The 27,815-nt window shown below is 28.1% G+C and overlaps 4 protein-coding genes across 11 annotated transcripts; 2 read left to right on the top strand and 2 right to left on the bottom strand.

Moving 5' to 3' along the window:
• Window positions 1-1,107: 1,107 nt before the first annotated feature.
• On the top strand, window positions 1,108-2,057 carry LOC126848193 (28S ribosomal protein S14, mitochondrial). The gene is made up of 3 exons (XM_050588877.1): window positions 1,108-1,287; window positions 1,376-1,513; window positions 1,745-2,057. The coding sequence occupies exons 1-3, from the start codon at window positions 1,213-1,215 to the stop codon at window positions 1,928-1,930; spliced, it is 399 nt and encodes a 132-aa protein (XP_050444834.1). The 5' UTR covers window positions 1,108-1,212; the 3' UTR covers window positions 1,931-2,057.
• Window positions 2,058-6,879: 4,822 nt separating this feature from the next.
• On the top strand, window positions 6,880-11,084 carry LOC126848176 (gustatory receptor for sugar taste 64a-like). The gene is made up of 9 exons (XM_050588839.1): window positions 6,880-7,131; window positions 7,430-7,661; window positions 8,079-8,214; window positions 8,862-9,064; window positions 9,318-9,409; window positions 9,498-9,715; window positions 9,953-10,121; window positions 10,269-10,358; window positions 10,658-11,084. Exons 1-9 carry the CDS (start codon window positions 6,907-6,909, stop codon window positions 10,721-10,723), a joined length of 1,431 nt encoding a protein of 476 aa, XP_050444796.1. The 5' UTR covers window positions 6,880-6,906; the 3' UTR covers window positions 10,724-11,084.
• Window positions 11,077-20,935, bottom strand: LOC126848153 (gustatory receptor for sugar taste 64a-like). 8 transcript variants are annotated; one of them, XM_050588797.1, is made up of 14 exons: window positions 18,690-18,765; window positions 18,096-18,279; window positions 16,402-16,678; window positions 15,897-15,958; window positions 15,658-15,805; window positions 15,362-15,489; window positions 15,077-15,271; window positions 14,490-14,599; window positions 14,094-14,264; window positions 13,699-13,853; window positions 13,288-13,450; window positions 12,899-12,988; window positions 12,446-12,689; window positions 11,077-11,704 (listed from the first exon to the last, which is right to left on the bottom strand). In XM_050588797.1, exons 3-13 carry the CDS (start codon window positions 16,491-16,493, stop codon window positions 12,588-12,590), a joined length of 1,416 nt encoding a protein of 471 aa, XP_050444754.1. In that variant the 5' UTR covers window positions 16,494-16,678; window positions 18,096-18,279; window positions 18,690-18,765; the 3' UTR covers window positions 11,077-11,704; window positions 12,446-12,587. The 8 variants fall into 8 exon arrangements, with proteins under 8 accessions (XP_050444754.1, XP_050444757.1, XP_050444756.1 ...); XM_050588796.1 differs by lacking the exon at window positions 18,690-18,765 and adding an exon at window positions 20,810-20,935 and having other exon boundaries at window positions 11,371-11,704; XM_050588801.1 differs by lacking the exon at window positions 18,690-18,765 and adding an exon at window positions 20,810-20,935 and having other exon boundaries at window positions 11,371-11,704; window positions 15,374-15,489.
• Window positions 20,807-26,582, bottom strand: LOC126848188 (uncharacterized). The gene is made up of 3 exons (XM_050588868.1): window positions 26,303-26,582; window positions 24,525-24,788; window positions 20,807-24,145 (listed from the first exon to the last, which is right to left on the bottom strand). Exons 1-3 carry the CDS (start codon window positions 26,490-26,492, stop codon window positions 24,087-24,089), a joined length of 513 nt encoding a protein of 170 aa, XP_050444825.1. The 5' UTR covers window positions 26,493-26,582; the 3' UTR covers window positions 20,807-24,086.
• Window positions 26,583-27,815: the final 1,233 nt, after the last annotated feature.

Genomic DNA, 27,815 nt, shown 5'->3' with positions numbered 1-27,815 from the left:
TATGTATGGATACAGTATAAATATATAATATGTTATAGTACTGAGTATAATTATACCTAAAATTATTGCAATTATTCCCCAAGCTGAAACACCTAGTTTACGAGCTGGAAGTGAATCTGATGCGCTTGTGGATGCTGCTGTCTCTGCTAAATTCTGATTCTTGTAATATTTGGTTGGTGCGTTATCATAGTCACTCCCATGATAATTACGTTCTGCCTTATAACTTTGCCTCGAGTTTTGTGAAGATACTCCACTTTCAGCTATGGAGAGGGTTGCTACATACAAATATTTTTTTATTAAATATTAAAAATGATTATGACAGAAATATACATAATATTAAGACAAGAAAAATAACGATTGCAATTAATATAATAATAATAAAAACAAAGATATAATACTTCAATCTTTAATGTAAGAACTTAAAATTTGAAAATATTTATTTCATTTATAAGAGATTATTAAAAATTTTAACATACACTTACCAACAACCACGATAAAAACAAAATATGTCGTCTTCATAGTATTTGGATTTATATATCTGCAATTGACTTTATTATAAATGCATAAATGAGACGTTTTTCGTTATTGTAGACAGAAATAAGTAACAACTATTCAGAAATCGCAACCACAAAACGTGGCTTTTCTTTTAGCGTGCAACAAACAAAAGAGATACATGCATTCCACAGCATTCTTTTAAGCGGGGAGCACACACTTTTGCATAAGCGCATAACCATAAACATAAAGAAATTGATTGGTTCACAAATGTATGCATAAGAAAATGAACCAATCAATTTCCTTATACTTATGGTTATGCGCTTATGGAAAAGTGTGTGTTCCCCGCTTTCGGCTGTGTTCCGATTCCCCACCCAGATGCATTCCCTATAGTTTACGTCACGTACACTATAATCGGGTGCATCCAAGTGGAGAATCGGAACATAACGTTAAGGAAAATTTTAAATATCCCTGCCATTACCATAGGGAATTTATCTAATGAGAAATGTTTTTAGTTCAGGTAGTAAAAGTAAAAAGAGACGGAGACAAAGATCCAATCAAAAGTCATCCAAAAGTATACTTATCTCTTTCTAATTCTGGACCCGATTTTTTTCTGTAGAATAGTATAGGCAAGGCGCACTTCAAACTTCAAATAGAACTCACCGATATGTGTAATAGAAAATAGAAGCAGAAGCAGCTCAAGCAGCTGATTTGATAAACATGGCGGCATTGAAAGGATGCGTTTCCGCTATCTGCAATGTTCTACCAAAAAATATAAACTTATTAGGATATAGTGTAAGCGCAACATTTTATCATTAATACAATTTTGTTAATAAACTATATTTTAATATCTAATTACTATTATCTATGTATTTTTTTGTAGTTTCAACAAGTACGAAACTTTGTTGGCTGCAGACAATTGCGCGACAGAAAGCGCAGAAGATGGGCAAAAGAATATGCTGAAGAGCGATTACGATTGGTTGCCTTGAAACGAAATAATATCTTACCAAAAGAGATAATAGTAAGTATTCTCCATTTTCATAGATAATATATTTATAGTTTCAGTCATTTGCAAGTTTAGAAACTGTAAAATACATAATTTATATATAAAGTATTGATATATGACTTGTTATCGAGATGCATGATTTTAACATATTAATGTCCTACTAATTAACAATGCATACTGCTCTGTATAATCTATTTATATGCAATATTGTCTGATATAATTAAAATAATATAATGATATTTTTAGAAACTCGCTGGAACACAAATAGATGAAACAATTCCCAGACAGACTGCTCTGAGACAATTGACGCCAAGATGTGTAGTTACTTCTCGAGGTCGAGGTGTTGTACTTCGGTGGAGAATATCACGGTTCGTCTTCCGTGATTTAGTCGACTACAATAAAATGGCTGGAGTACAACGTGCCATTTGGTAGAATGTACATCAGTATCAACTGTATATTATATTTTCATTATGTTTGAATATTAATGTAGTAAATACTACACAATACTACACAAATGGGGATGTAAATAAAATTTTAGAAAATAAAAATTATCTTATTACATTTTTCTTACTTTATTTGTTGCTTGATTTAATATTTAAAAAAAAATGCTGAACTTTTCTTTTGTACATAACATTTTATGTGTATTTTATATGTCACATGTGCAGAGAAATATTTACAAGAAATATTTTTTATGCTTTAAAGAATAACATATATTTAATAGTACAATTAAAGAAATTTTGAAAAAAGTTAGGATTTAATTGCCAGGCCGTTATTAAGCCGATATTAGACAACATTAAAATTAATCACTGATCATTCATGGTTGCAGAGTTTGTAGGCTTTATTTCAAGAATAATATGGTATGCATATTGATTTCAATTCGATTTTACATCACGCACACACACACATATGTTTTTCATAAAAAAAAGAATCGATTTATACGCGCGCTGCATGTAAACAAGTTTCGCTGTTTTTCTTCATTACTCATATCTCATTTATTAATACATTTCCCATAACAAGTCACGTCTTTGAATATTTTATCAATTTTAACACCTAACTCGCTTTCATGCAACTTCCACTTTCCACTTATCTTGTCTCATCGAAAAACGCAAACCGTACTGATCTAAAGATTGTAAAATGTTGTTTAGACAAATCTGATATAAAAATCGCGAAATATATAATGATATGAAAGATGGGCGTAATCTTACCAGATTAATGATTTAACTATCACATCTAAATTTACAAATAAATTTTTTCTTCTTTTACACATATTCCTAATATATCTATTTTAAAATAATATAGCAATGCTATAACAAATATATAAACGATTAAATCTCTAATCAAGTAAGCAAAATATGTAAAACTAATAAACCAATAAATTATATATAAATGCGCACGAATAAATATTTCCTATTTTATTAATTAATTATTATTTTATTTATTTGATTTACCAAACTAAATCTTTCGAGTTTATTTTTGATTGTTTGATTGAAAAATATAATAATAAGAAAAATCTTTGGGAGTAAAAATAGATTAATAAAAAAAGGATAAAAAAGATTGCAAAAAATAAGGAAAAATTTAAATTTGAATATATTAAAATGTGTTTTCTTTGAATTTGAAATCTTTACGTATAGTGATCAATCTGCAATGTGTCGAAACCATGATCCGATCAAATATTCAAAGAAGCTCAAGATAGGTAATCGTTCGATAAAAAAAAAAAATAAATGAAACAATCAATACGACTGAACGCGCATTGTATTCTCAATAAAGCTCCGCGTTTGAGTTGTAAGTGGTATAGTCGACTATCTGATCGGACATGCGTTGCGCACTATACGTGGTCGCTCTTAATTCAAGTCGATCTTTGCTCATCATCAGTGCATGTTCGACACACTCGTGCGGCGAGTTTATCCACGATCATCAGCGAAATTAATTTATTTCTTAGCCATTATCTGTATTTGCGGATGAAAATCACTGTTAAGTCAGCTTCCAAAAACAGGATTTCATGTGGGTACAAACTTTGCAAATTATTTTCACAGAATTTTTAATGTAGATTCAGGAATAATTAAGAATTAATTAAAAAAAGTCAAGATTCTTAAATATCATTGATATTATGATATTTAATGACATTTACATACTTATGAAGAAACTTTTCTGCATATTTCTAATTAATTGAGATTATCAAAAATTCTTTGGTCAATCTGAAGCAGAATTGAAAAAATTGAAAATTGTGAAACACTTTGCATGTACTGAGTGTTATAGACTTAAATAATTAAAGTGCTTGTTTAAAATAACTTTAGTATATATATATAAAGATATTTGCTTTTTTATTTTACAGTTTTTCGTGCTATGCATGCATTTTGATATAAAATATAAATCGTATAATACCATGTATTCTTTTTAATATTATTTAATATTATTAATATTATTCTTTTGATCCTAAGAAAGTATGCAATAATAGGCTTAAATGCAAATATATAACTTAGAAATCTATTTTTGTTTTAAGATGATTTAGAGTATTTAAAAAAATACTATGTATACATATTTAATGTAAAATTATATTTATCATAGCTATTTATAGCTATATGACAAATAGATAGCTTTTATATATTAAATTAATTTTTAATTGAAACATCTAAATATTTTAGCACGTATTAATAAATCTAGAACCTACAAACACATATCAATACACTTAACATGCAATGAAAAAACTTCAGTGTGAAATCAATAATTATTTATGTCGATGTCGAACTGAGATTAACAATAAATGATTGCAATCAATTGTTGAAGCCGGCTGATGTATAATGAAAAATATGAGTTATGTAAAATGTGTTTGAATAATATCTGATAAAGAACATATACATATACAATAATAATCTGCATATGTATATCACTGGCTGACATAAAAATGAAAACAAAATATGTTAAAATGTATAAATATATAATATATTTCTTATATCTTTCACATTGATTTTTTTAATCTGATAAAATTATAGAAAAAGGAAGCATTATAATGTCATATTAGTTTTGTTGCATATTAAGTATTTTCAAGAAAAATAAAAACTTTTTTATTTAAAGGGAAATACCAGTTTGAATTCTCGAAAAATAAGTATATTTTTTAGATTTTTTACAACGCAACGATTTTATAAAAACTTTTGATTTTTTTATAATATTAATACAATATTATGAAGCATTTAAATAAAAATTTTCAGTTTAAAAAATTTTATTTTTCAAGTTATGCGAGTATCTGCAGATTTATATTTTTATGCACAGTGTACATGAAAACTCGGTCTACGTTTGACAAATTGAATTCATATTTTTCATCCAAGTTCCTAATAAGATCCGCATCTGTTAACAAAGCCTTTTTTAATTCTCTATTATTTTGCTATAAACAAAAAAAGATGGACCTTTTTTAAAAAAAAAGGAAACTTTTTTCAACACACCGCCATTTTTCTATTTGATAAAATTTTGGAAAATTGCTTAAATAGCAGATAACTATTAATATGTTTAATAAAAAAAATCTTGTATTTTTTAGATATGATAAACGAGTTTTCATGTACACCATAAAATTGAAAAAACTATAAATATTCGTAAAACTTTTAAAAATAATTTCTTTTTAAACTAAAAATTTTTATTTATAGTTAATAATATTATATTAATTGTAAAAAAATAAGAATTTTTATCAAGTTGTTGCGCAAAAAAAGTCTAGAAAATATACTCGATATTTACCTCGAATATATTTCGAGGTTTTGAATGAATATGCTTCCTTACAAATATCTGTATGTTATCCAATCCAAAAAATGACAACACGAGAAAAAAAGTTCATGTATGTGTTTTCAAATATGAATATAATAATTATATGTAAAATATGTCTGTATATAAATTTAATATATAATTATAAATTATACATATGTATAATTAAATAAATTAATATATAATACATATTTATATTATATTATATAATTTTTTCACTTCTTCGAATTCATTTTCTTTTTAAACGATGCTACAATTATTCTTCTAATTATTTATTTAATTATTCTTATTAATTTTCTAACATTTGAAAAGAAAATATACAAAACAGAGAAAATATAAATGGTATATTTATATTTATATTTTACATATATTTTGTATATAATTATATATATATATATATATATATATATATATATATATATATATATCTATATTTAATTTTATATGAACTTTTTTTCTAGAAATATTGATGAATAAAATATTAATAAATAATATTATAAAAATATTAATTATAATATAAATAAATTTTTTGTTTTAGAAATATTTTTTAAAGCTGCACATAAACAAAGATATACCGATATTCACTGTGAGTCACTATTATACTTTTCCTTTACACTTTTCAGTTTTTACGAGTATAGATACGCACGTGCCATTTCATATCGTCTTATAGTGCTAGTCTTATAATGGAAGTTTATGGGCAACATAAGACCATACTTGGAAATTGTATCGGGCCAACCATTTCATAGCGTTTGATCAAAGTTATTCGAGAAAATGAACGTGAAGTGAGATGTTGTGCACCTGACGAGCGAATCGATTATCTGCATCAATATATTGAGTTTATACCCAGGCTAAAGAAACGATCAATCCTTTCCTGTGATGAAATGCGATACCTCTTTTACATCTGTTTTACAAAACATGACAATAATTAATTGATTAAGTCACGTATGTATTATTTTTACTGTTTGTGTAAAAATACAATATAGGTGTTTCATGCCAAAATATAAAAGAAAATTAAAATACTCTGAAATTTTTTAGGTCTTTAAGACTATTTATTTTTATAGTTTTTATAGTTATGCTACAGTTCTTGAAAATATGTGCAAATTTTATATTAATGAACTATCTATGCATATTGAGTTTTATTACTCGTATTAATTTTTATTTAACATTTAAAAAAATATAGAAAGCTGAAATGAAATGTGTGCGTGATGTGTGTATGTTGAGCAATTACTTAAATTAATATCATTTAAAATACACATTGCATATTACCATATTGCATGCGTAGAAACAATTACATACATTAGTTGAATTTTTTCGCATTTTGTAATGAGTATAATGCATATTATATATATATATATATATATATATATATATATATAGCAAATGTATAATTAACAATCCTCTAAGAGCTCTAAGAGTTTAATCAATTCTGAGCAGAATGCAAATTAACATTTAACATAATAAACATCATTGTTAATAAAGTCTCATAAAAACTTAATAAAAAATTAACATTTTTTTTTCAATAAAGACATTTTGCATAAAAGGAGATTTTTAATATATTTTTCTAATATATTTACCTCCACGGAATAATCGATTTAATTATCTATCAGAAAATTTGCAACGGAAAACTATTAGGAGATCCTTTAAACGTCAAAGAAGAAGGCATGATGTTGAAAACAAAACAGATATTCGCTGCGAGTTCTAACAGAAGCAGCGCGACTTGCCAGAAATTTTTACCATTTCTAATGCATCAAAGACTAGACAAGACAAAGGGGATGGAGACTCAATTTTCGGAATCGCGTCCTCCTCCTGGTCCGCCGAAAGTGCGACCTTTTCTTCGCAACAATTTATTGAATGAAAATTCTCGAACTGTATCCGTAAAAAGTAATGTGAGTATCACAAGAAAACTCAATACTTGTCTTATATTTCGTGTTTTAAAGAGAAAAAGAATAAAGTGTATAAAAGCTATAAAAAAAAAGTAAAGACTGGGTAATAAAATAAAATTCTAAGAGAAACATTATCAATATACGATATGTCTAAAAAGATGTTTGAAAGATTGAAACAACATTTCTTAGATGTGTTTATATGTGTATATGGCAACTAATATATTCTACATGCATATTATATTATACATATATAAGAAAAGTAAAACGCTGAAAAATGTCGAAAGAAAAAACTTCTTTACAGGATCCAGAAAGCTTCCAATGTGCAATGGGACCCATTTTAGGATTGGCTCAATTATTCGGAGTCTTGCCGGTCTCAGGAGTACGAGCGCCGACTCCGTTGAAGCTAAAATTTGCGATATTTTCATTTCTTACTGTATACGCCGTTTCTGTAACTGTGATGGTGCTCTTTATGGCAATATTGGCGATTATGCATATGATAAGGACGCTAAATGCCACAACTTTCGAAGTAAAAGGTAAACAGAGCTAAGTCCTTTATATGTATGTCGCTTTCTGGATTAATAGGATAGATGCGACATACATTCATTACATGGTAAAACAAAGATAGACATACGTAATAGTTTCGATGTAGGTAGTTTCAATAAACATTAATTAAAATTAATTGAAATTCAACAATCCTCCGATTGTTCTAATAAGAAAATAAACTATAGATAAGAAAATATGAATTAGAACAAAACAAGAAATAGATTGACTTAATTTTTTATTTTAACAAGAATGAAAGAAATCATTCTTTTAAAGTTAAAATCTCACAATTATGGAAATATATAAAAGATCGCTTATGTTTATTGACATATTAATTACACGTTATCTTCGATAGATGCATTCTTTTTCAGCAAAATTTTCTTAATTCTTAAATCACGATTGTGTTTTAGGAGGAGTATCAGCTGCAACAGCAGGCGCGGTATTTTATGGGAATAGCGTAATAGCCTTAATCATATTTCTCTGGCTGTCACCGCATTGGATAATTCTTCAACGCGATTGGAGAGCTATGGAGCAATTTATAGACAGGTAGGTATTAATGAAGATTTTTCGATAAGATCATTGCATAGTTAACTGATCGATAATACCTGTACATTTTGCTTGCATGTAGAATTGCATAGCCTTAACAATCAACAAGAGATTACGATCGCAGGCTTGCATACATTCATACGCGATGAATGAGGCAAATGTTAACAAAACAATTGCAATAAAATGTCGTAATTTTTATCCTTTTTGATGTTTTCGTGATAAATTTTAAAATAAGTCAATAATTTTGAATTTAATGTAAATAATTTTGAAGCAAATCGTAATAAATACTATTATAATTTTTTTGCGTCGCGAATGTATTTCAATTTTTATTGCCACAAATATGATATACAATATAACAATATTGAAATCTGTGACTCATGGCCATCTGTAGCATCTCTGCATAGCATAGCGTAGCAAGTCTGATATCATTAAAATATTATCGGTTATAATCTTTACTTTAAGGTAAATGTTTAAAAATTGCTTTCCATTTCAAAACTTCTCTGTCTTTAGAAAATTCTCAATAAGAATCGATTGCTTTTTATCGAGAATATTGCTTTTAAATTGATTAATTTTGCATTGTTTTACAAAATTTGATAAGTAAGTATGCAAATAATGGATAGAATGTATTTGGAAAATTGGTTTTACAGTAATAAATTGGAACGGCCAAAACTTCGTTGGAGATTCTATTTGATAACTGCTTCTATTCTATTCTTGGCCCTTTTTGAACATAGCTTAAGTATAGCAATAAATACGAAGGATTATGATTGGAGTGGCAACACGACGAATTCGACATTTCAACATTTTCTGCAAATATATTGCGAGTCTTCTCACGCATTCATCTTGGAAACATGTAAGTGCGTTGTTTTATATGAATTATGATCTCTTAATTATCATTAATTTGAAAGTATCATCCAAAAAATTAAGTAATGATTCTAATCGCAGAAATAAGAAATATATGCAATAAGTAATGAAAATCAACATAAGAAATTTAATTCGTGCATAGAAGCGTGTTAGGAGCGCGAATCTACTTTTCCTTAATGATAATTTTGTTTAAATGATTACTTCTGTCAAATTTTGGAAATATTAAATTTTTTTATTTTCAGTGAGTTATAATTTTGCGCTTGGAATTTACATTTTTATCGTCAGCAAACTGGCAACTTTCACATGGAACTTTACTGATGTCTTCATCATGTTGGTAATAAAATCTTTATTGATTAAAAACAGTTTTTAAATTAATCAATTTTATTTTCAATTTTATTTAATTCAATCTTTTGAATGTTCAGGTCGCTACCGGCTTAGCCGAAAGATACAAAATATTAAACAAGCAAGTAACAGTTTCTGCATCGGAGCATAGAACAATTGATTGGGGTGGAATTCGCGAAGATTATGCTGCTCTTAGTTGTATGGTGAAGAAGGTCGACAACTTTATCGCACCCGTAATCCTCCTATCATTTGCGAACAATCTTTATTTTATCTGTTTGCAACTACTCAATGGATTATCGTAAGTATACTATGAAAGAGCAAAATCATTTATTATTAACAGCCAGATGAAGTACAATTGTGGATACTATTAATAAATTAATTTTTACTTATGCAAGAATTATATTTGCTTATTGCTCTGTAATTCAGATCATCTTATTTAATAATAAATAAATCAAAGATGTATAAAACTGATATAATATGTTAATATAAAATGCAAATATCAATTTCTGAATTTTATCTTGCTTGATCCGTACAGTCAGCCAATCGGCAATACTATCATCAGTGATATCTATTTCTTTGGGTCCTTCTTATTTCTAATTGGCAGAACAGTGGTCGTCACTCTACTCACTGCTAGGATCAACGATCAAAGCAAAGTGGCATTACCGATTTTGTATACTTGTTCAACTTCTATCTATAATACGGAGGTAAATAACTCACAAAAAATAATATAAAGAGAAGGCTCGCCACAGATTTCTCTTCAAAATTGTCTTATTTTTACAATTGATAATTCATTTAGTTAATTCGTTGCTTTAAATCCTTCATTTAAAATTTTAATTTAATATGTTTTACAGACAGAAAGGCTGATATATCAACTCAGTACTGACGACATTTCGCTTACGGGAATGCGCTTTTTTTCTATTACACGGAATTTCATGTTAGCGGTAAGAACAAATCATTTTTCTGCAATATTTTATATGCAATATACGCAATAAGATTAATAAAAAAAAAACTTTACAATTATATAACTTCATGATATTCGTGTAAATATATTTGCAAGTATTCCCTATGTATTTATATATTTAATTTAGCAAATTAATGATTTTCAGAAGCAAAAAAAAATTTGTTATCATATATTTTATATATTTTAAATACCATATATTTTATATTATATATTTTTTCAGCATTTTATTATGATAAACTTATAATATCTATTAAATATTTATACCAAATTCACTTGCAGGTAACTGGCGCAATTGTAACATACGAAGTCGTGCTGCTGCAATTCAACATTTCGATGAACTCATAAATACATGACAACAGTGTAATATTTCATTAAAACATTATAGCTTACAATATTAAAATATTATAACTTACAATATAAAATAATATATATAAGTATTTGTATTCGTTGAAAATATATAAAATTGACTATGCATGTTAACTGAAATATACTTTAACATTACACAAAGTTGTTTTGTTATAAAAATTTTTTTATAATCTATATGTAATTTATGATAACATTTGTCTGATATTATCTATTTTTCAGAAATATATTTTGTAAGAGGAAATTAATACGAGAAGTGTAAATTGTTATTTATCATAACAATAGTAAGATTATTAATAATAATAACTTATTATATCGTAAGAAATTTGCTGCATTAATTACACATTATTTTAATAGATTTTGCGCAATACATTATGTAATATAAATAATTAATAATTCTCATAAATTATTATTTAAATGTAAAAGCCAAGGTAAAATATACCTCTCTTTTTTATATTAGCTTTTATAACACTAATATTTAGGTAAGTTAATAATTAAATATGCTTAAAATTTTTTGATATTTAAATTTTATAAAATTTCCTTATTCAATCAATTATTTCTATATAAATATAATTATGTAGAAAAAATTGTTTCTATTAGAATTATTCAAACAATATTTGTTGTAGAAAATTTTTAAGTGCTGTTTTTACGTCGCCGTGTGTGTATGATTAATTGTTCATATGCAATGTTTAAAAAATTATTGCAATTAATATCAATCAAATAGTAAAAATAATAATATAGATTATTACTATGTTAGATTTCACAGTCGTATTAAAACATACTATAAAATACATATACATATATAATTTTCACCCATTTTTGCAGATGACGATGTGTTCTCCATATTTAGATAGAATAATGTGTAACAACATTACCTATCGTTTTGTGACAATTTGTTTGAATGCTGATGAAACATCCAGTTTGCTTTTCTCCAGAATGTAATTTTAGTTATATTTGATGCAACTACAACAAAAAATAAATTAGAAAATAAAAACATACAAAAATAATACCAAGTAAGAAATATTGTATATTGCGCAATTTTATGCAGAAATAACTAGAAATAATTTATTTTTATACGGAAAAATTTATTAACTATAATCCGCGTACTTATTTTTGAAAAATGTAAACTAACTTATAGAAAAATTGTAATAAAATAAAAAATAGAAGCTTAAAATAGTAGGGATTGTTTATTGTGCGCATAAATAAATAAGATATTATATATAAATTATAAAGTAGTAATAAACTTTGTTATGCAAAGAGAAAACTATAAAATATTAAGATATATAAAAAATATTTGGAAAAATTAGTTTAAAAAAATAAAAAGACAGGAAGAGGCAAAAAGTTTAAATTGCAACAATGTAATGCAGTTTAGGATTTATTCAAGATAGCATTATAATAGAATTGTACGATTTATAGTTAATATATTAATAGATTTGTCAATAAAACAGATTAGCAAATTTCAAAGTAAATATCTAAAGTCATGTTATAGCAATTTCCAAATAATAAAAACTATCTATGTATATACACAAAATATAAGATTTAACAAAAGTCAGATTTATTAGCTCATAAAATACACAAATTTCGTCAAATTCGCTATTAATGTGAGAGTGCCGGAAAAAAGTAAATAAATGTGTAAATAAGTGAAATATGTGATATGTATAAAAATGTGTAAATAAGTAAATAAAGTATATAAAGTCTACATACAAGTTGTAAAGTATAGAAAAAGCAAGCTTAGAAGAGTTGTATTTACAAGACTCCATAAAATATGTTTATTGCACGACATTCTTCACAAGACTTGCGTATAGATGGTCGAAATCCTTATAAATCTTTTTTTAAAAAAACCTCTTTACTTCATCTCGCAACTGTTCGTAATATTCGATTGGTCCACTTGCTGAGCGGCATTAAATTGCACTAGAACTAGTTCGTAAGTCACGATAGTTCCAGCGACCTGTTATATGCAATTGGAAACAAAGATATGTTAAAGATATGTCCAATCATAATTTAAAATTAATTTAAATTGGCTCAATAATATTTAAAAAAGAGTTTCTTTATTTTTTAATCAAATATAAAATTTTTAGATTAAAGTATTTTTACAAATTGGATTCTTTTAAGAAAGTAAAATATAATAAATTAATGTCTCGATGAGATTATACTTACGGTTAGCACGAGACTTCTCGTTACGGAAAAGAACTTCATTCCCGTCAAACTTATATTATCTGTCGTTACTTGCGTCAAAAATCTAGAGATCTGCGCAATATTATGCAAAATTTATGTACAAATAAAGAAAGAATTAAGAAAATTAATTTTTAAATAACATGCTACTATTTTCTTTTATCAACTAATATCACATAATTTTTTAAATCTCTCTAAATATTTCTTGAGAGAGAGAGAGAGAGAGAGAGAGAGAGAGAGAGAGAGAGAAAAAGAGAGAATATGAGAGAAAATTATCCTTTTTAATAAAATATTTTTTAAATTTATGAATAATGTTTAAAGACTGCTATCAATTATGGATTAATTAAAAATTATAACAATATTTAGTGACAAACCTCGTTGCTATAACAAGAACTAGAGACACTGTACAAGATCGGTGCTGGCAAAAGAGACTCGTCATGAATAGAAGCCACATATAAAGACACCGCCATTGTTCTTGCTAGTAAAAAGCCGAAAGAGTAACAATAGTAGATTTTCGACACGACACCGCGTATTGGGCTGTTAAAAAAATGAGTACAAAACTTTATGCAAACTTATCTGAAATTTTTTTGCCGTAAGTTTCATCTTTTAAAGGCATCTTGCATTGAACAAAATTAATATTAGCATAGAAGTACGGTAATTATAAATAGACAATAGGAATATAAGTGGAAATTTTTAGATTAGTTTTTTTTTCTGATTAGAGAAAACAGATTTTATGTAAACATAAAAGTATATGAGCAATAAATAGTTATATATGTTAGATATACTTGAAGGAAAACAGCAGTTGGATGCAGATAAAATATAAGTCGGTAGCGAAGGACAGAAGCACGATGCACGAAATGTGAGAATCCACTTTGCGTGTCAAAGTCGCCAAGTGATTATAGTCATTCCTTGCTTCAGCCCACCACCACTCCGGCATCGCCTTAACAACATATGAAGCTAAAGTGTTAATAGCGATAAAAGTTGCTAATATTAATAAAAACAACGATTTCAAGATACAATCAATTTCTCTCGCAAGTAAGTTTATAATATTATATGTTACTTAAATTAATAAAAATATAACATATATGAATGTCAGTAATATCTTGAATGAAAAATATATGTTATTAATTTTTTATAGGAGAAAATAAATATTGTTTATTATATTTCGCGTGTATTTTACCTTTCCCCTTATCGAATAGAGACGACTATTCAATTGTCTGAATTGATCCGCCAGAGCTATACTAATTAGAATAAGGAATAGATCGACGAAGTTCCATGAAAATGTACTGAGGATATTTATACTTTCGACTATAATTCCCTTCCAGAGATTGTAGGACGTTTTGGAGAAGATCTATACAAAATTTATATATAAAATATAAAAAATCCATATAAAATTAAGAATCAATAATATTACACACCTTAAGTTAATGATAATTCACACACTAATCACTTTTTATGCATTTTTAAAGAATATTTTTTTTTAGTTTACTATAATATACAAATAAAAATTAAAAGATTTTAATGTATAAATCAAATAATATATTTAATACATCAATGTATCTATTTATTATATTACCTGAGGGAATTGTGTTTGAAAGTAAATACCGATAATATCTGTATCGCCGCGAAGGTTTGCACATTCTATCGCATTGATGTATGCAGAAACCACAGAAGCGCTGTGTTCCACTATTTATAAAAATATTCAATACATTTATAATAATACAATATTTATATTAAAAGGACATACCTGTTTGGAACCTCGAAAAATGAGTTATTTGCATAACTTTAAAAAAAAAATTTTTTTTTGAATTTTTTATTTAAATACCAAATAATAATATTGTATTAATATCGTAAAAAGATTAAAAGTCTTTATCAAGTCATTGTGCTGCAAATAATTTAAAAAATGTAATTTAAAAAACTTATTTTTCAAACGTATGCCCCTTTAACTAACATTGACATTTAATGCCAAATGAACATATAAATATATTTTATTAATAAAATATTCTCAGCAATAATGTATGAAAACATTTTACTAAATAAGGTAATTTTATTTACAATGAATAAGTCATCTTGATATCAATAATAATAATCACAAAATTATCAACGATAATTAAAAGTAACAGAATCCTTATTTTTTTTTTTTTTTACCAGAATAGTACTCACCTAATGCAAGCAACATGACAACAAGAGTTACGATTTTGAAACGAGTTGCGAGAGTGGTCTTCGAAATTTTTCGATATCTGGAAGTGAGTTCGCGTTCAAGTTTCTCCCAAGTTAACGCCAAGCATGGCCACTGGCATGCCAATCGTACAAACAAGACTGCAGTCACAAGGCTCGTAATGTAGAAAACAAATGTTGCTGATATTCGGGACAAATGTCACTTTTAGAAATGGCTCAATGACAATGTGTATGACAGTTCTCAAAAGCACTACTTATTCATTGACTTACTTATTGACTTACTCATTTTGGTAGAATTTATCCCTGAGAGCAACCACAAAACATTATAAACCGACACGAAGAACACTGCCAGGAAAACAGTTATCGTATAGAGAACCTTCGGACTTCGCCATGTAAATCTGTGAAACATTCAAAACACGTAAGACACGCAAAATTCGCAATTAGGCGACACAAAAATAGAGACACAATGCTAAAATCGAGAAAATTAAATCACACACTAGATCTTCAAAATAAATATTTCTTAAACAATTTAATTATGCACTGGCACAACATCCATTTCTATCTACCGGAGATACGAAGCGTCCGATTTATTGACACCGCACACTGGAAACATGGAAAAACATTGGGCCAACATAATGATCGGCCTTATCGATGCATGCAGACTATCAGTAGAAGGGTTGAAGGTCTGCGACGGGGGTACAACAGTCGCCAGCACTACAAATCGCGGCGATTAATAAAATAATCCACAAATATTAAAATAAGTCACAAACGATATTAATGCGATTAAATCTGAAGCCGAACTTACTTTCAGGTGCCACCACGTCGCTCTTTATAGGATCGAACCTACGCAGGCTATTCTTGGGCGATCTGAAAAGAATTGTTCTTACACTTTGAAAACATATCATCTATCGAAGCATCGCGAAATCGACATTCGAGATCACCCAAGTATATTTTTAAAAACAAGTCAATTTCATGAATAAAATTAAAATATTCTTCCTTCGATCTCTCTTGGTATTGAATTAGAGCGCAATCTTATTATCTCTTAACTAAAATTCTATATTAAAATTAACAGATGTTTAAGTTTATAATTTAATATTGAAACAAAAAAAATATTCGGATAATTTATCCACATCTGTTGTGAAAAAATTTTCTCCAACATTGCAACACATTTTAACAGACAATTATGTTTTTTGCTTCTGCCTTCTTAGTTTAATTATGCTTCATTCTGATATCAAATCCATGCATCACAATTTTTTTTTAACTTTTCTTTTAGCTTGGAAATTTTTTGTCACTCGCTCTCGAAGACACACCTTGCACGAGGCACGCTGCGACTAACGTTGTGTACGCTACACGATCGCATGACGGACAGAAGACAGAACTCGTTATTTCTAAGCTTTATCATACAGCGAAGTGACAGGGCGGAGGGCGCTTTATAAACATCGGAGACTCAATAAATGTCCACTTCGGACAACCAGTGGAAACTCGAGACTGCTGAGACCTCGTCTTCGACGACAAGGCGCGAGAGACTCGCGCACAAAGAGGGAAAAATGCGCCTCCGAGAAAAGAATCCGACGTCATCACGATACACTGTGATAAAAGGGGCGATTAAGTTTATAATTTGTTGTTCCAAAAATATATTTAATTTTGAAGAATTTTAGGAAACTAATTTTTCTTTTGAATAACTATTATATTAAATTAATATAAAATTTTGAAAAATTTATTGCAAAAAATAATTTTTATTTAATCTTTTCCGATAGCTTTAATAATTTCAAAAATATTAAAATATAAATCTATTTAAAAAAAATTAAAACAATCTTTTTATCTTTGAAAAATTCAATTCCTAAAATAACTTTTTTTTGTATTATAACAAAAGTTAATTATAAATTTATAAAAAGAAAATAACTTTGTAAATTTTATATAATTTAATGATTGTATATTATTGAACTTGCCAATTGCACTCTCAAATATTATATAAAGTACTTCGGTTACGTATTACTAACATAAATAAAAATAAGTTTTCTCTTTCATTTTCTAATTCTACTTTCGAGAGATATTATATTAATTCTGCACGTATTTTCCAGAAAAAAAAATACAAAATATTTTACATAAATTTTATATTTGTCATAGAGTATTGTAGTGGAAACACGCATAAACTCGTGACACAATCCTCTAAATAATTAGTTTGATATTATCTGTGCAGTAATCAATCACCCCAGACTACGAAATGTAAAAATCAATTTACGAGTTAAAGTGAAAAATTCTCGAAACACGCAAAACTTGTAACAACTCAAGATAATTTAAATCACGCAATATTTATCCACTAGCAAAAAATTACAAAGAAAAAGTAACATATAACAATATTCATAAACTTTGCAGAAAAATGACAAAATTTTTAATTCATTCCTGTTAGGAGAAACTTAAAAAAATCTGTATATTAATGTTAAAATTGAAAAATGAAAAAAAAACTTTTTATGTAAATAGTCACAAAGTCTGTGTAATAACAAAATTAGTCACATCTAATTCCAGAGCAGATTTAATCGCATATTGCACGACTATTAGACCGAGAATGCCCTGTCGTTAAATTGAAATGTTTGCACTCAATAGTCTTTGTTAGAAAAGGCGTTTATTTGGGAATCATAATTGGTAAATCGATTTTTATTATATAGAGTGCTTGTTCAATCAGTCTTGCCTTCCCTAAGCATTTCATCTCTATATTGCTACATTTTTTCTATTTATTAGATTAAATAAAATCGATCAAAGTATTTCCAACTTAATAAAAAAGTATGTAGATTAAATATCATACTTGTAAATGTATCTAACAATAAATGTTGAAAGTAATGCATATATACTATCTAATGCATATATATATACATATATAATATCTATTTCCTGTTTATTCTAGTGATATGATAAAATAGCATTATTATTGTAGATTTTAAAAACTTTATGAATATATATTGATATAAAATATATAAATATCATAAAATGTTGATATTTAACTTACTCAACATTAATCGTAACAGGATGCCAAGAGCTTGCAGGATTCCATCGTGGATAAGGCATCTTAAAGAAACTTTTTTTATCTTCGCTCATCTCATATTATGTTATGACTTTTTTAATAATAGATGCACGATTGAGAGTTTCTTCGTTTCTTTTCTTAAAATCAAGTCAGCACATATTTCTAGAAACTTCAATAAAAAAATACGATTAAAAAAGATTGATAAAAGTATTCCTTCACATATAAATAAATGAAGAATAGAATTCATCGTGTAATTCGGGAAGCAATCAAATCACAAAAATTGATTAGAAAATTTTATTCATTTGCTATCAAGTATTTTTGTAAAAGATCGATAAATTGAAAAAAATTGGCAAGAAATCGCTGCGAAATCGAAAATTCCCAAAATTCTAAGAAAAATTAAAAAGTTTTAAACTAGCCTTCACACATTTTGTCGCTTTCAAATTAAAAACATTTTATTTGTAGAGAGCTATATATAAGAGCTATGTATGGTTTTTGTGAAATTTTGCCGATTAAAATCTTATCGATCACTTAATTAATGTCTTTTGCAAAGCGATAGCGTAATACGTAATCGGAGAATACTTTAGTATGCGGAAGATTACGAGCAAAATGAAGCACGTGTATGTCGCAAAACAATGTCGTCTGTACGCGTTTGGATGTGCACTGACAGTCGTGGAGGAAACCACTATAACTTATGCGCTTTTATTGTTTCTATCCCGCGTCTAATCTTTGCTTGCATAGGCCGGAGAAATAACAGCTTCCCATGTGCGGTTATAACGATTCGCACCTGTGTGTGCGGCGATTTGACACACTTGACATAAACCGCATTTATTGTCACCCGTAATAAAGAGGTACTCAACTCGTATGCTTGCGCCATATGTGATTTACATACATCTGTAGTATTTTTTGTCTAAAATTTGAATAGATATAATATATTCGTTTCATATACCTGACTGTTATTGTTTAAAATATACAAGAAAATGTTTTTTAAAAAAATTTACAAATTATAATAATAAATAGAAAATATAAAAAAAGTTTACAATTAAATATTTTTTTATATTATTTATTATATATTATACTTATTATCTCACTTAATAAAATAAATTAATAAAATAAAAAATTATAAGATTAATGTTCTAAATACGAAATTTATAGGAGGTAAAAAATTTAGTGTCGAATAATTCTATTTAATGCTAATTATGTGCGCGTTGAGAACATGAGATTTTAGATAAAAACTATTTATCATCAGCGATGATAACCGCTTCAAATGTACGGAACACATCACCTGTCAATTCTCAAAATTAAACGCGTATGAATCGCGATTTTTTATACTGTTTACTCAATGAGCCTAACGAGCTATTACATTAATATTTACATACTTATATGTAAAATGAAAGTATACATCCATCATTCCTTTCATCCTCGTCTATCAAGACGAGCTCGTGTAGTTGAGATAAGAACTCGATGTCGACCGCAATCCTGATACGCGAAATCTCTAAATAATTGATATATATCCAACAAATCTTGCAAATGAAAATATTACGATTTGCAACGTGTACATTAAATATAATTACTTGTAAATTCTATTTATATTCTATTAACATTTACAAGTATATACATATATACATCTAAAAAACTGAATTTGTTTAATCAATTATTAAGATTAAAGTAACTATTACATAACTACAGTTGTTTAAGTAATAAATAAATCTATAAATTAATAGATTTAAGATGTATTTACACATGCGTTTAGTATAATGATAGATTCAGATTTTGTAAATATGTATGTAAATATATTTATGAACATATATTAATGCGATAACATTTAAATTACGGAAGAAATAATCGCGTATTAATAATAGATTGCCGCCACTTTTTGCGGATAAGTAATGTTGAACTCGTATCATTAAAATGAATCACTCTGTACTCTTTTGTGTGTATACGTGTGATAAATCCATTTCATCTTTATTCCAGTCTCTCATGGGCATTTTCCGGGACGATGCACGTGTGGACAGTCTTGTCTTCCTGACAAGCTGTGCAAACGGAATTTTTCCAATGTCGCCACATACACATATATACACACCTGCAGTGTTTCCCTGACACGTACTTTTCGCATGCAAGTGTATACTGCAACTCGTCTCGCGTAGACCGAACCGGCGGCCTACTTTAATATCCTTTTATTTTATGCGCGCGTATTAATGATATCGAATCGAAAAGAGAATAGAACTATTTAATTTCCATTATTTATTATAGTTTATGTATCTCTTATTTTTATTTTCTTCCGCTCAAATATTCGTTATCTGATAGAAATTTTATTCTTTATATCACGTAACACTTTCAATAAAAAGTTATACAAATGTTGCCAAATCTTTATGATTTGATGCAAACTTTCCGATTTCTATTTTAAGTACATCACATTTTATAGCAACCTTTTTATACAAAAATAAATAAATAAATAGAAACATGTAAATGCAGCATAATAAAACAATAAACTAAACAACTTGTCATTAAATTTAATAAAGACCTTATTTGAGTAAACAAGTAGAGTTAAGGGTTTCAATATCGCAGTCAATTGCAAGAGTTAATTTCAGCAAATGAAATGTTTGAGTGTAAAACGAGCTTAAGACACTAATACTTCCCATCTTACTGGAATAAGGAGATTACGACGATCGGGTGGTGATGTAAGAAACTAACACACGTACGAATCAAAATTGTATTGTGTTCCCACAGGTAGAAGTAATGTATACATTGTTTTACAATCGTGTCAATCTTCTCCGCGCGCGTACAAGTCCACACAAGAGACACTACACCATTCACGCACAAAGGCCATAGAGAATACGCGACTCAACCGTATTCTGTTGTTGCGATCGATCTCTATTATTTTTTTAACGTTAATCGCAGCGATATCATAGACCGTTTTATCGGCGCATGTATCTGCAATCGCGGGGGCGCAACCTCGCATTATCGCGTTGAATCGTTAATATATATATATATATATATATACTCTGAATCATTTCACGTCAAAAAAAAGAAAAAAAAAATAAAACAAAACAAAACATTGATCACTATCGTTCGAATGAATCAAGTCCATTAAAGATCGAATACATATATTTACAAATCCACAATAATGGCCATTATCTCGAAAGCGTAATTACCGCTATTGACTATGAAAAACAGGTACGCGTGAAAAAGAACATAGTACATCATTGATGCTCGAACCCCTATTTGTGAAAACACGGAAAGAAATAACGCGCAGTGTTGACTCTTAAACTAAAGCACGCACTTACAATCAAATAGCGCGATACGCATTTTTTTGATTAGAGAGATCATTATCAATATCGTTGCCTATCACACGTGTCTCCACTATTCTTAACGTACTTATCAAGAGCTTTATCCAATATGGCCGCAATATGAAAATACGACCTTATAAAAAAAAAAAAATAATAATTACAGGTAAATGTCAATTATTCAATTAGTATCAGCAGTTCTTGTTAAAACAGCGTCGCAATAGATTTTTAAGTTATACGATCATTTTCTCAACTGCTTCTTTCAATAAATTCGTAAGGATGGATGGTTCAACCTTTTCAAAGATTTGATACAGACAAGTCTAAAACCATTTTATTTTACTTAAAGAGATCGTACTATTCTCATCACATATGCTTTAAATTTCATCTTTAGCTATTTTCTAAAACATAACTTTATTCTAATATTTTTTTTTAACTCTTCAACATAAAAGATGTGTCGAAGGCGCAAACAAATACGAGATGAGAATCAAACACAATCATATTTAGTGTAAAATGTACCTTAAGAACATGGACTATATGATTACACGTTACAACGCGATACGTGCCTATGTACAGACAGACTTAATAGTACGCTAAAAACATATCTTATTCATTGACTTAATTCACTAGTCATGCTCGTGTTCGTAAAAATCCAGGACAACGTCGAAACGATGGTATCGACTAAAACTCTGAGAGTGAAATATATCACCCCCCATATCTCTGCGTATGTACACATGTCCACTATCATGCGCAATTACACGCTATTAATCGCTTAATTCCATCTGTACAAATATCTAGTCATATGTTTCAGCCATTAGAAACATCTCGGAGTTCATACGTCGCTTCTACAGTTGTACAACGTTAACAAGAGACAATCGTTATATAACGAGTACTTCCAAGTTAAACGTTAATGAAATTACGCGACAATATTATATTTCATAATTAAATATTACAAGCCCTTTCGTAATATGTTTCGCAATAAATGTATAAAAAAAGTTACGACCGTGACTCTCTTCGGAATTAATTTTACTCGAAATATCACGCGCGAAAATATTCTATATTCGTCGAAATTGTAACAATCATTTATCGGGCTTCGAGTATTTTCTTGTTTTGCAAAAGTTTACGATAGAATTTCTTAATAGAGAGATAAATATCTAACTTCGAAAGCGTATAGATAAATCCCGACTACGCATTAAATATTAAAATTTTCTTTGGCTTTTAATTTCAAGGACATTTCAAATGAGGTCATCATTCGTTAAAATTTAAATGTTTAACTAAGTTAATGAGTAAATTTTGGAATTTAATGAGATAAAATATACCGTATATTGCAACGATGTTATACATAAGGTGAGTACGTAAGTTTTAAGAAAGATGCACAGTTTCTACAATGTATTTCGTACTCACTTATAATTAATACTCGTATTATCACGGATATTACATTCATAATAGCAATATCGATGCCATTCTCAATTATTCAAAACGTAGTTTTCTCGCTACATTATATAGAGCAAAACTTGTAAAATTTAATAATAGCACAAAGTTTAAACTGGTTCAATGAGACCTTTTTGATGGCACATGTTTTTGATTGGCTCATTTCTCGCGGTATTCAATAATCAATGATCGCATATCGAATAAAAAGACTTTAAAAAGTAGAAACTTTGTTCGAATCACTATATATATTCTACATATATTATATATATATATATATATATATATATATATATATATATACAATATTACTGCGTTTTTAAACAGTATCATTGTCAGTAAAGCCAAAATCAATTCAAGCATTATGCATTTAGCGAATTTAACTGCCTCAATATTTTATTTCGTTGAATTTAATGGATAATATTTTATCAAAGCAGAAATATATAATAAAAATTTTCAATTACTTAACAGAGATAAAGCTGAATATTTGAAATACACTGTTTAAATTTTATTTAGTAATTTTTATATTTTGTAGAGAAAGAAAAAAATAAAATCTTTTGTTTTATTTACTAAATCAAATCCTATACAGTACATAATAAAAATTTTCTATTATTTAACAAAAAAATCTTCAATATTTATTATTTACTAAATCATATTGTACTTTTCATTTTTATAGTCTGAGATCCATAATTTTAATATTTCGCAATTAGGATTTATTCTGTCTAATAAAACTAATCTTGCCCAATATTCTTTATTCAAAAATTGTAAGTCAATCTTACCTTAATAGCAAAAATTATTGGTTTTCTTCAAGAGAAAAGTGCATCGAAAAATTCACTGCACGAGTAAATTCATTCAAATTTGTAATATTTGCAATATTTATCTAAATAACAATTAACAAAATAAAGTAATAAAATCCGTATTCAAAATGAATTTTAGACGGATTTTTCAAAAATACAATCTCTCGCAGTTAAAAGCGAATGTTACAATTTTCTTACATTCTTGCATTGAATCCTTCAACTTTAATCTCCTTTTTCTTTTCATTAAATTTTATCATGTTTTCGCAAAGACAACAAAATGAGTCATATTCGGTTTGTCATTTACACGCATCAATCGATACATTCTGTCATTACGATGTGAGTCAAGAAGCATGAGAACTTTGTTTACAGAAACAGTACGCGTTTTCATCATGTTCTCATCGTCGTCATCGGTGATGTTCGGAAAGGTTCAATGTTGTCACAATAGCAAAATTCGCTATAAAGTCCTACGGTCAGCCATGCTGTTTCGAAGTACCCGGTATGCTTGGATCTTGTCCACTGCTAGAATGATCTGTAACATATGGGAAAATATTCAAATTTTCTCGGAACACTCGTTCCGGAACAAAACAGATGCCTAAAAATAAAAAAATATTATCATTGAAATATATAACATTGTTTCACGATAAAATTATTACGTAACAAAAATTGCGATGAACAAAGCATCTTATCAATAGTTTTGTAAATCATTAAATATAAATTTGCAAAGCAAAGCGTGTTGTAATATTTTTGTAAATCATTAAAGTATAGTATATAGCGTATAAAACCAAATGGTTCAAGTGAAGCAGAGTGACAAATATTTTATATTTTTCTTAATCATTATTTATTATTTACAACTATTTTACAATTCCCTTGATCGAAATTGTGAGCGGTTAAGGAGCGTGAATTGACACCTGTGTCTGTGGACAGCTCCTCAAACCGATCTGACAGATCAGAAAGGCCAGTCTCGGCGTGTCGGCCAAGAATGTCCGGTAACGCGTTTCTTCTGCCAGTCCTCCCGGTCGACAGAAATTCCTTAGAATTGTCGCCGTTCTCGTAAGTCCCACCTGGAGTGACCGAGCCGCTCGTAGGATTGCTCGCACTCTTGTCGTCGGGCCCATTTCCGATCTCGTCGGGGCCCACAGGCCCCGCTCGTCTCGGTGTCAGCATCCTCAGTACTGAAAATAGACGGCAATCTTTTCTTCATGCTCTGCAGTTTCACAAATTCGTTCATGTTATCCTTCAGCGCAAATAGGATACTCCACTATTATTCAAAATCTTCAATAAACATTGCCTGATTTTTATTAGACTTCTATAAAGTTAATTATTTCATTTAGTTCAAATGTTATGTTTTAATTAAGAGATACATGCATGTATGTATCTCTTAATTTTAAAGATACATATGTAAATAATTAAAAATATTATTCATACATATTCGTTTAATGTTATTACCTCTTATATTTTGTATATTAACTTTTTCATTATTATTTCTCTCTGTATATTTGATACAGAAAGTATTAAAAAATAATCAAGCGATATTATGCAAAACAATAAGTAATCATAAACAACATTCAATAAAAAAATAAAAACTAAGATAAAAAGAAAAAATAAGAAAAGATAGCTATGAACAGTCTTATAGATAAGCAAGTTAAAGATTAATAATATTGTTAATTAGATTTCAATATAACTAATAATGTTAATTAAGTTTCGCATATAGAAAAATCCAGTGTTAATTAAGTTTCACGGAATATAGCAATCATCAATCCGATCGACATTGAAAAACTTGAGTACGATGTAATAGAGTTAGTTGAGATTTATAGCGCTAATAATACATGTGGAAAATTTTAATGGGTTTGTGTGTATATTACAAATATGTGTATATGCGTATGTGTGTGTGCGTACTGAAATGTATATATACGCAATTAATTAAAATCCTTTAATAATTATGTTTTCAAAGTTTAACTATTTATTCTTGCAAATCATTGTATTGAATAAATTATATATAAATACATGCATACGTTATACGATGATATAAAGATCTTTTCTTATACATGTCACATTAATTTACATACACTTAATTTATTAATTCATACACACATTTAATTTATACACACATACACACACACTGTTTTGTAAATTATAATTTCAAAAAAAAATACAGATTACTCTTACGATAAATGCGCGTTCGAAGATGTTACAATTAATTTAATTTAATTTTTTATATTTTTGTATTACTTTCGCTCATCATCATAACATAGTAATTTAACTTGTTTATATTCTCATTTACATTGAGTCATTTTAATTATGTTTATGGCACAAATGAGAGCGATGATGAGAAAACACAATGTTATGCGATTAGAAAGTGTAGAATATTTAATAGCTTTAAGTTGTAATTATTGGATGATTTGCGATTAACAAGAAAACATTTCAATATCTCTATAATGTTTTCAAGGGATGTTAAAACTTTTGAGTTTCGAAAAAGAAGATCCTCAATTTTTATAAATTGTTTTTTGTGTAACAAACCCTTTCACTCTAAATGTACAAAAAAATTAAATTTTAAATATCTTAATATTTGTGTTAGAAAATTTTATTGGTGTTTAAGAAAATTTAAAAGAAAGAAATCAATCGATATCGCGATGCATGAGATCCTGCATCCATATTTTACGGAGTTGTGAATTAATTCTCCACTCACCCGTGTCTAAACTTTCCATCGATCCGAAAAATTTCGCTAAAACTCGACGCAAATCCGAATGTCTAACACAATGGCGAACAACTAATCTAATACCTTCTTCGTTACCTTCTTCGTGAAATGACAGCCGATATCTGCCGCCGAGAACTTTATCAGCCTCTTCACGAGGTTTGCGTATCGGAACGTAACCCATATCTACGAGATTCGGATGCCGCGATAAGCTGATTGTGCTACGGCGATGATGATCGCGAGGTCCACTGCGCGAGACTACTACTTCGAAATGAAGAACGACGCAAGAAAAGTCCGAAATGCTGACGTTCAATCGCTAATGACGTCAGTATGTACACAGCTGACGATGTGGATATACGATATGGATATGGTAAGGTGTACCGAAACTATTGTCGAAATTACCTTATCTGCAGATACATTGATTAATTTGGAGTTGACCTAATGAAACTTGACAAAAATATGACTGTCTTATATAATTTTCCCATTTCTTCAATATTATAAATATTTTGATAACCAAACTATAAAGATTTTTCATTAAAATCTTTATTTACAATTAATGGAAAAAAGAAAATCTTGTTTATTAATATTAACAGTTTGAGAACTTCTAATCCTTAACTTTTAGATTTTTATAGATTTACTAAAATTATATTAATATGTCGAAAAATTATCTTGTAGAATTCGTCGAAAATTTTCAAATGAAAGAAAAAGCAATAATTTAAGGCATTGTATGTGTAAAAATATATTCATCTTTATATTACTTGTTAAAATAAACATCAAAATAATATCACATACAAGATCATCAAAATCATATTTGTTTCCCTATTGTTTTATTGCATTGTACGCCAATTTGCATCTAAAGCGCATAATTTTTACGTCATTAGTATACAAATATCTTACATTACGCAAGTATATATATGTGTATAAAAATATGTGTATAAAAATAATTACAATTGTAGTAGAAAGTCAATAAATCAATAAAATATGACGCGGATTTCAGAAAAATTTTAAAAAACAAATATAAAATAAATATAATTCAATTTTTGTTATTCAATGCATGCAAATTTTCCATGTTAATAAACATAAATTCCAAAAGAAAATTTAATTAAAACTTGTTTACATGCGCTGTGTTTAAAAAAAAAAAAAAAACATGACAATAAATAAAAAAAAAAAGAAAAAAAGTTAAAAATTATTATGTGCATTGTTAGTTACTTTTCCGAACTGTAACGCATACTTAAAATTCTTTCTATCTTAATATGAAAATTAAAACTAGAGATATGACGTATTTATGTCGGAATAGTGGCGCAAAACAAATTATTTCGTACAATGACATACATTTAAAAAATGAGGCTATTTAATTGCTCGGAGAAACAGCTACGGCTCAATTAGATACATAAATGCGGCAATTAAAACAATACATACATTCGGCCGGAAAATACGCATGACATAACAAGAATTTAATGAAGTTAATGCAGATAGCATCACATGAAAATCGATAAACCATCATCGC

Source organism: Cataglyphis hispanica, chromosome 3, assembly GCF_021464435.1.
Source record: "Cataglyphis hispanica isolate Lineage 1 chromosome 3, ULB_Chis1_1.0, whole genome shotgun sequence".
In the NCBI taxonomy this organism is placed as follows: Eukaryota; Metazoa; Arthropoda; class Insecta; order Hymenoptera; family Formicidae; genus Cataglyphis; species Cataglyphis hispanica.
The sequence above is the reverse complement of the archived record's forward strand: the minus strand, read 5'-3'. Positions and strand labels throughout refer to the sequence as shown.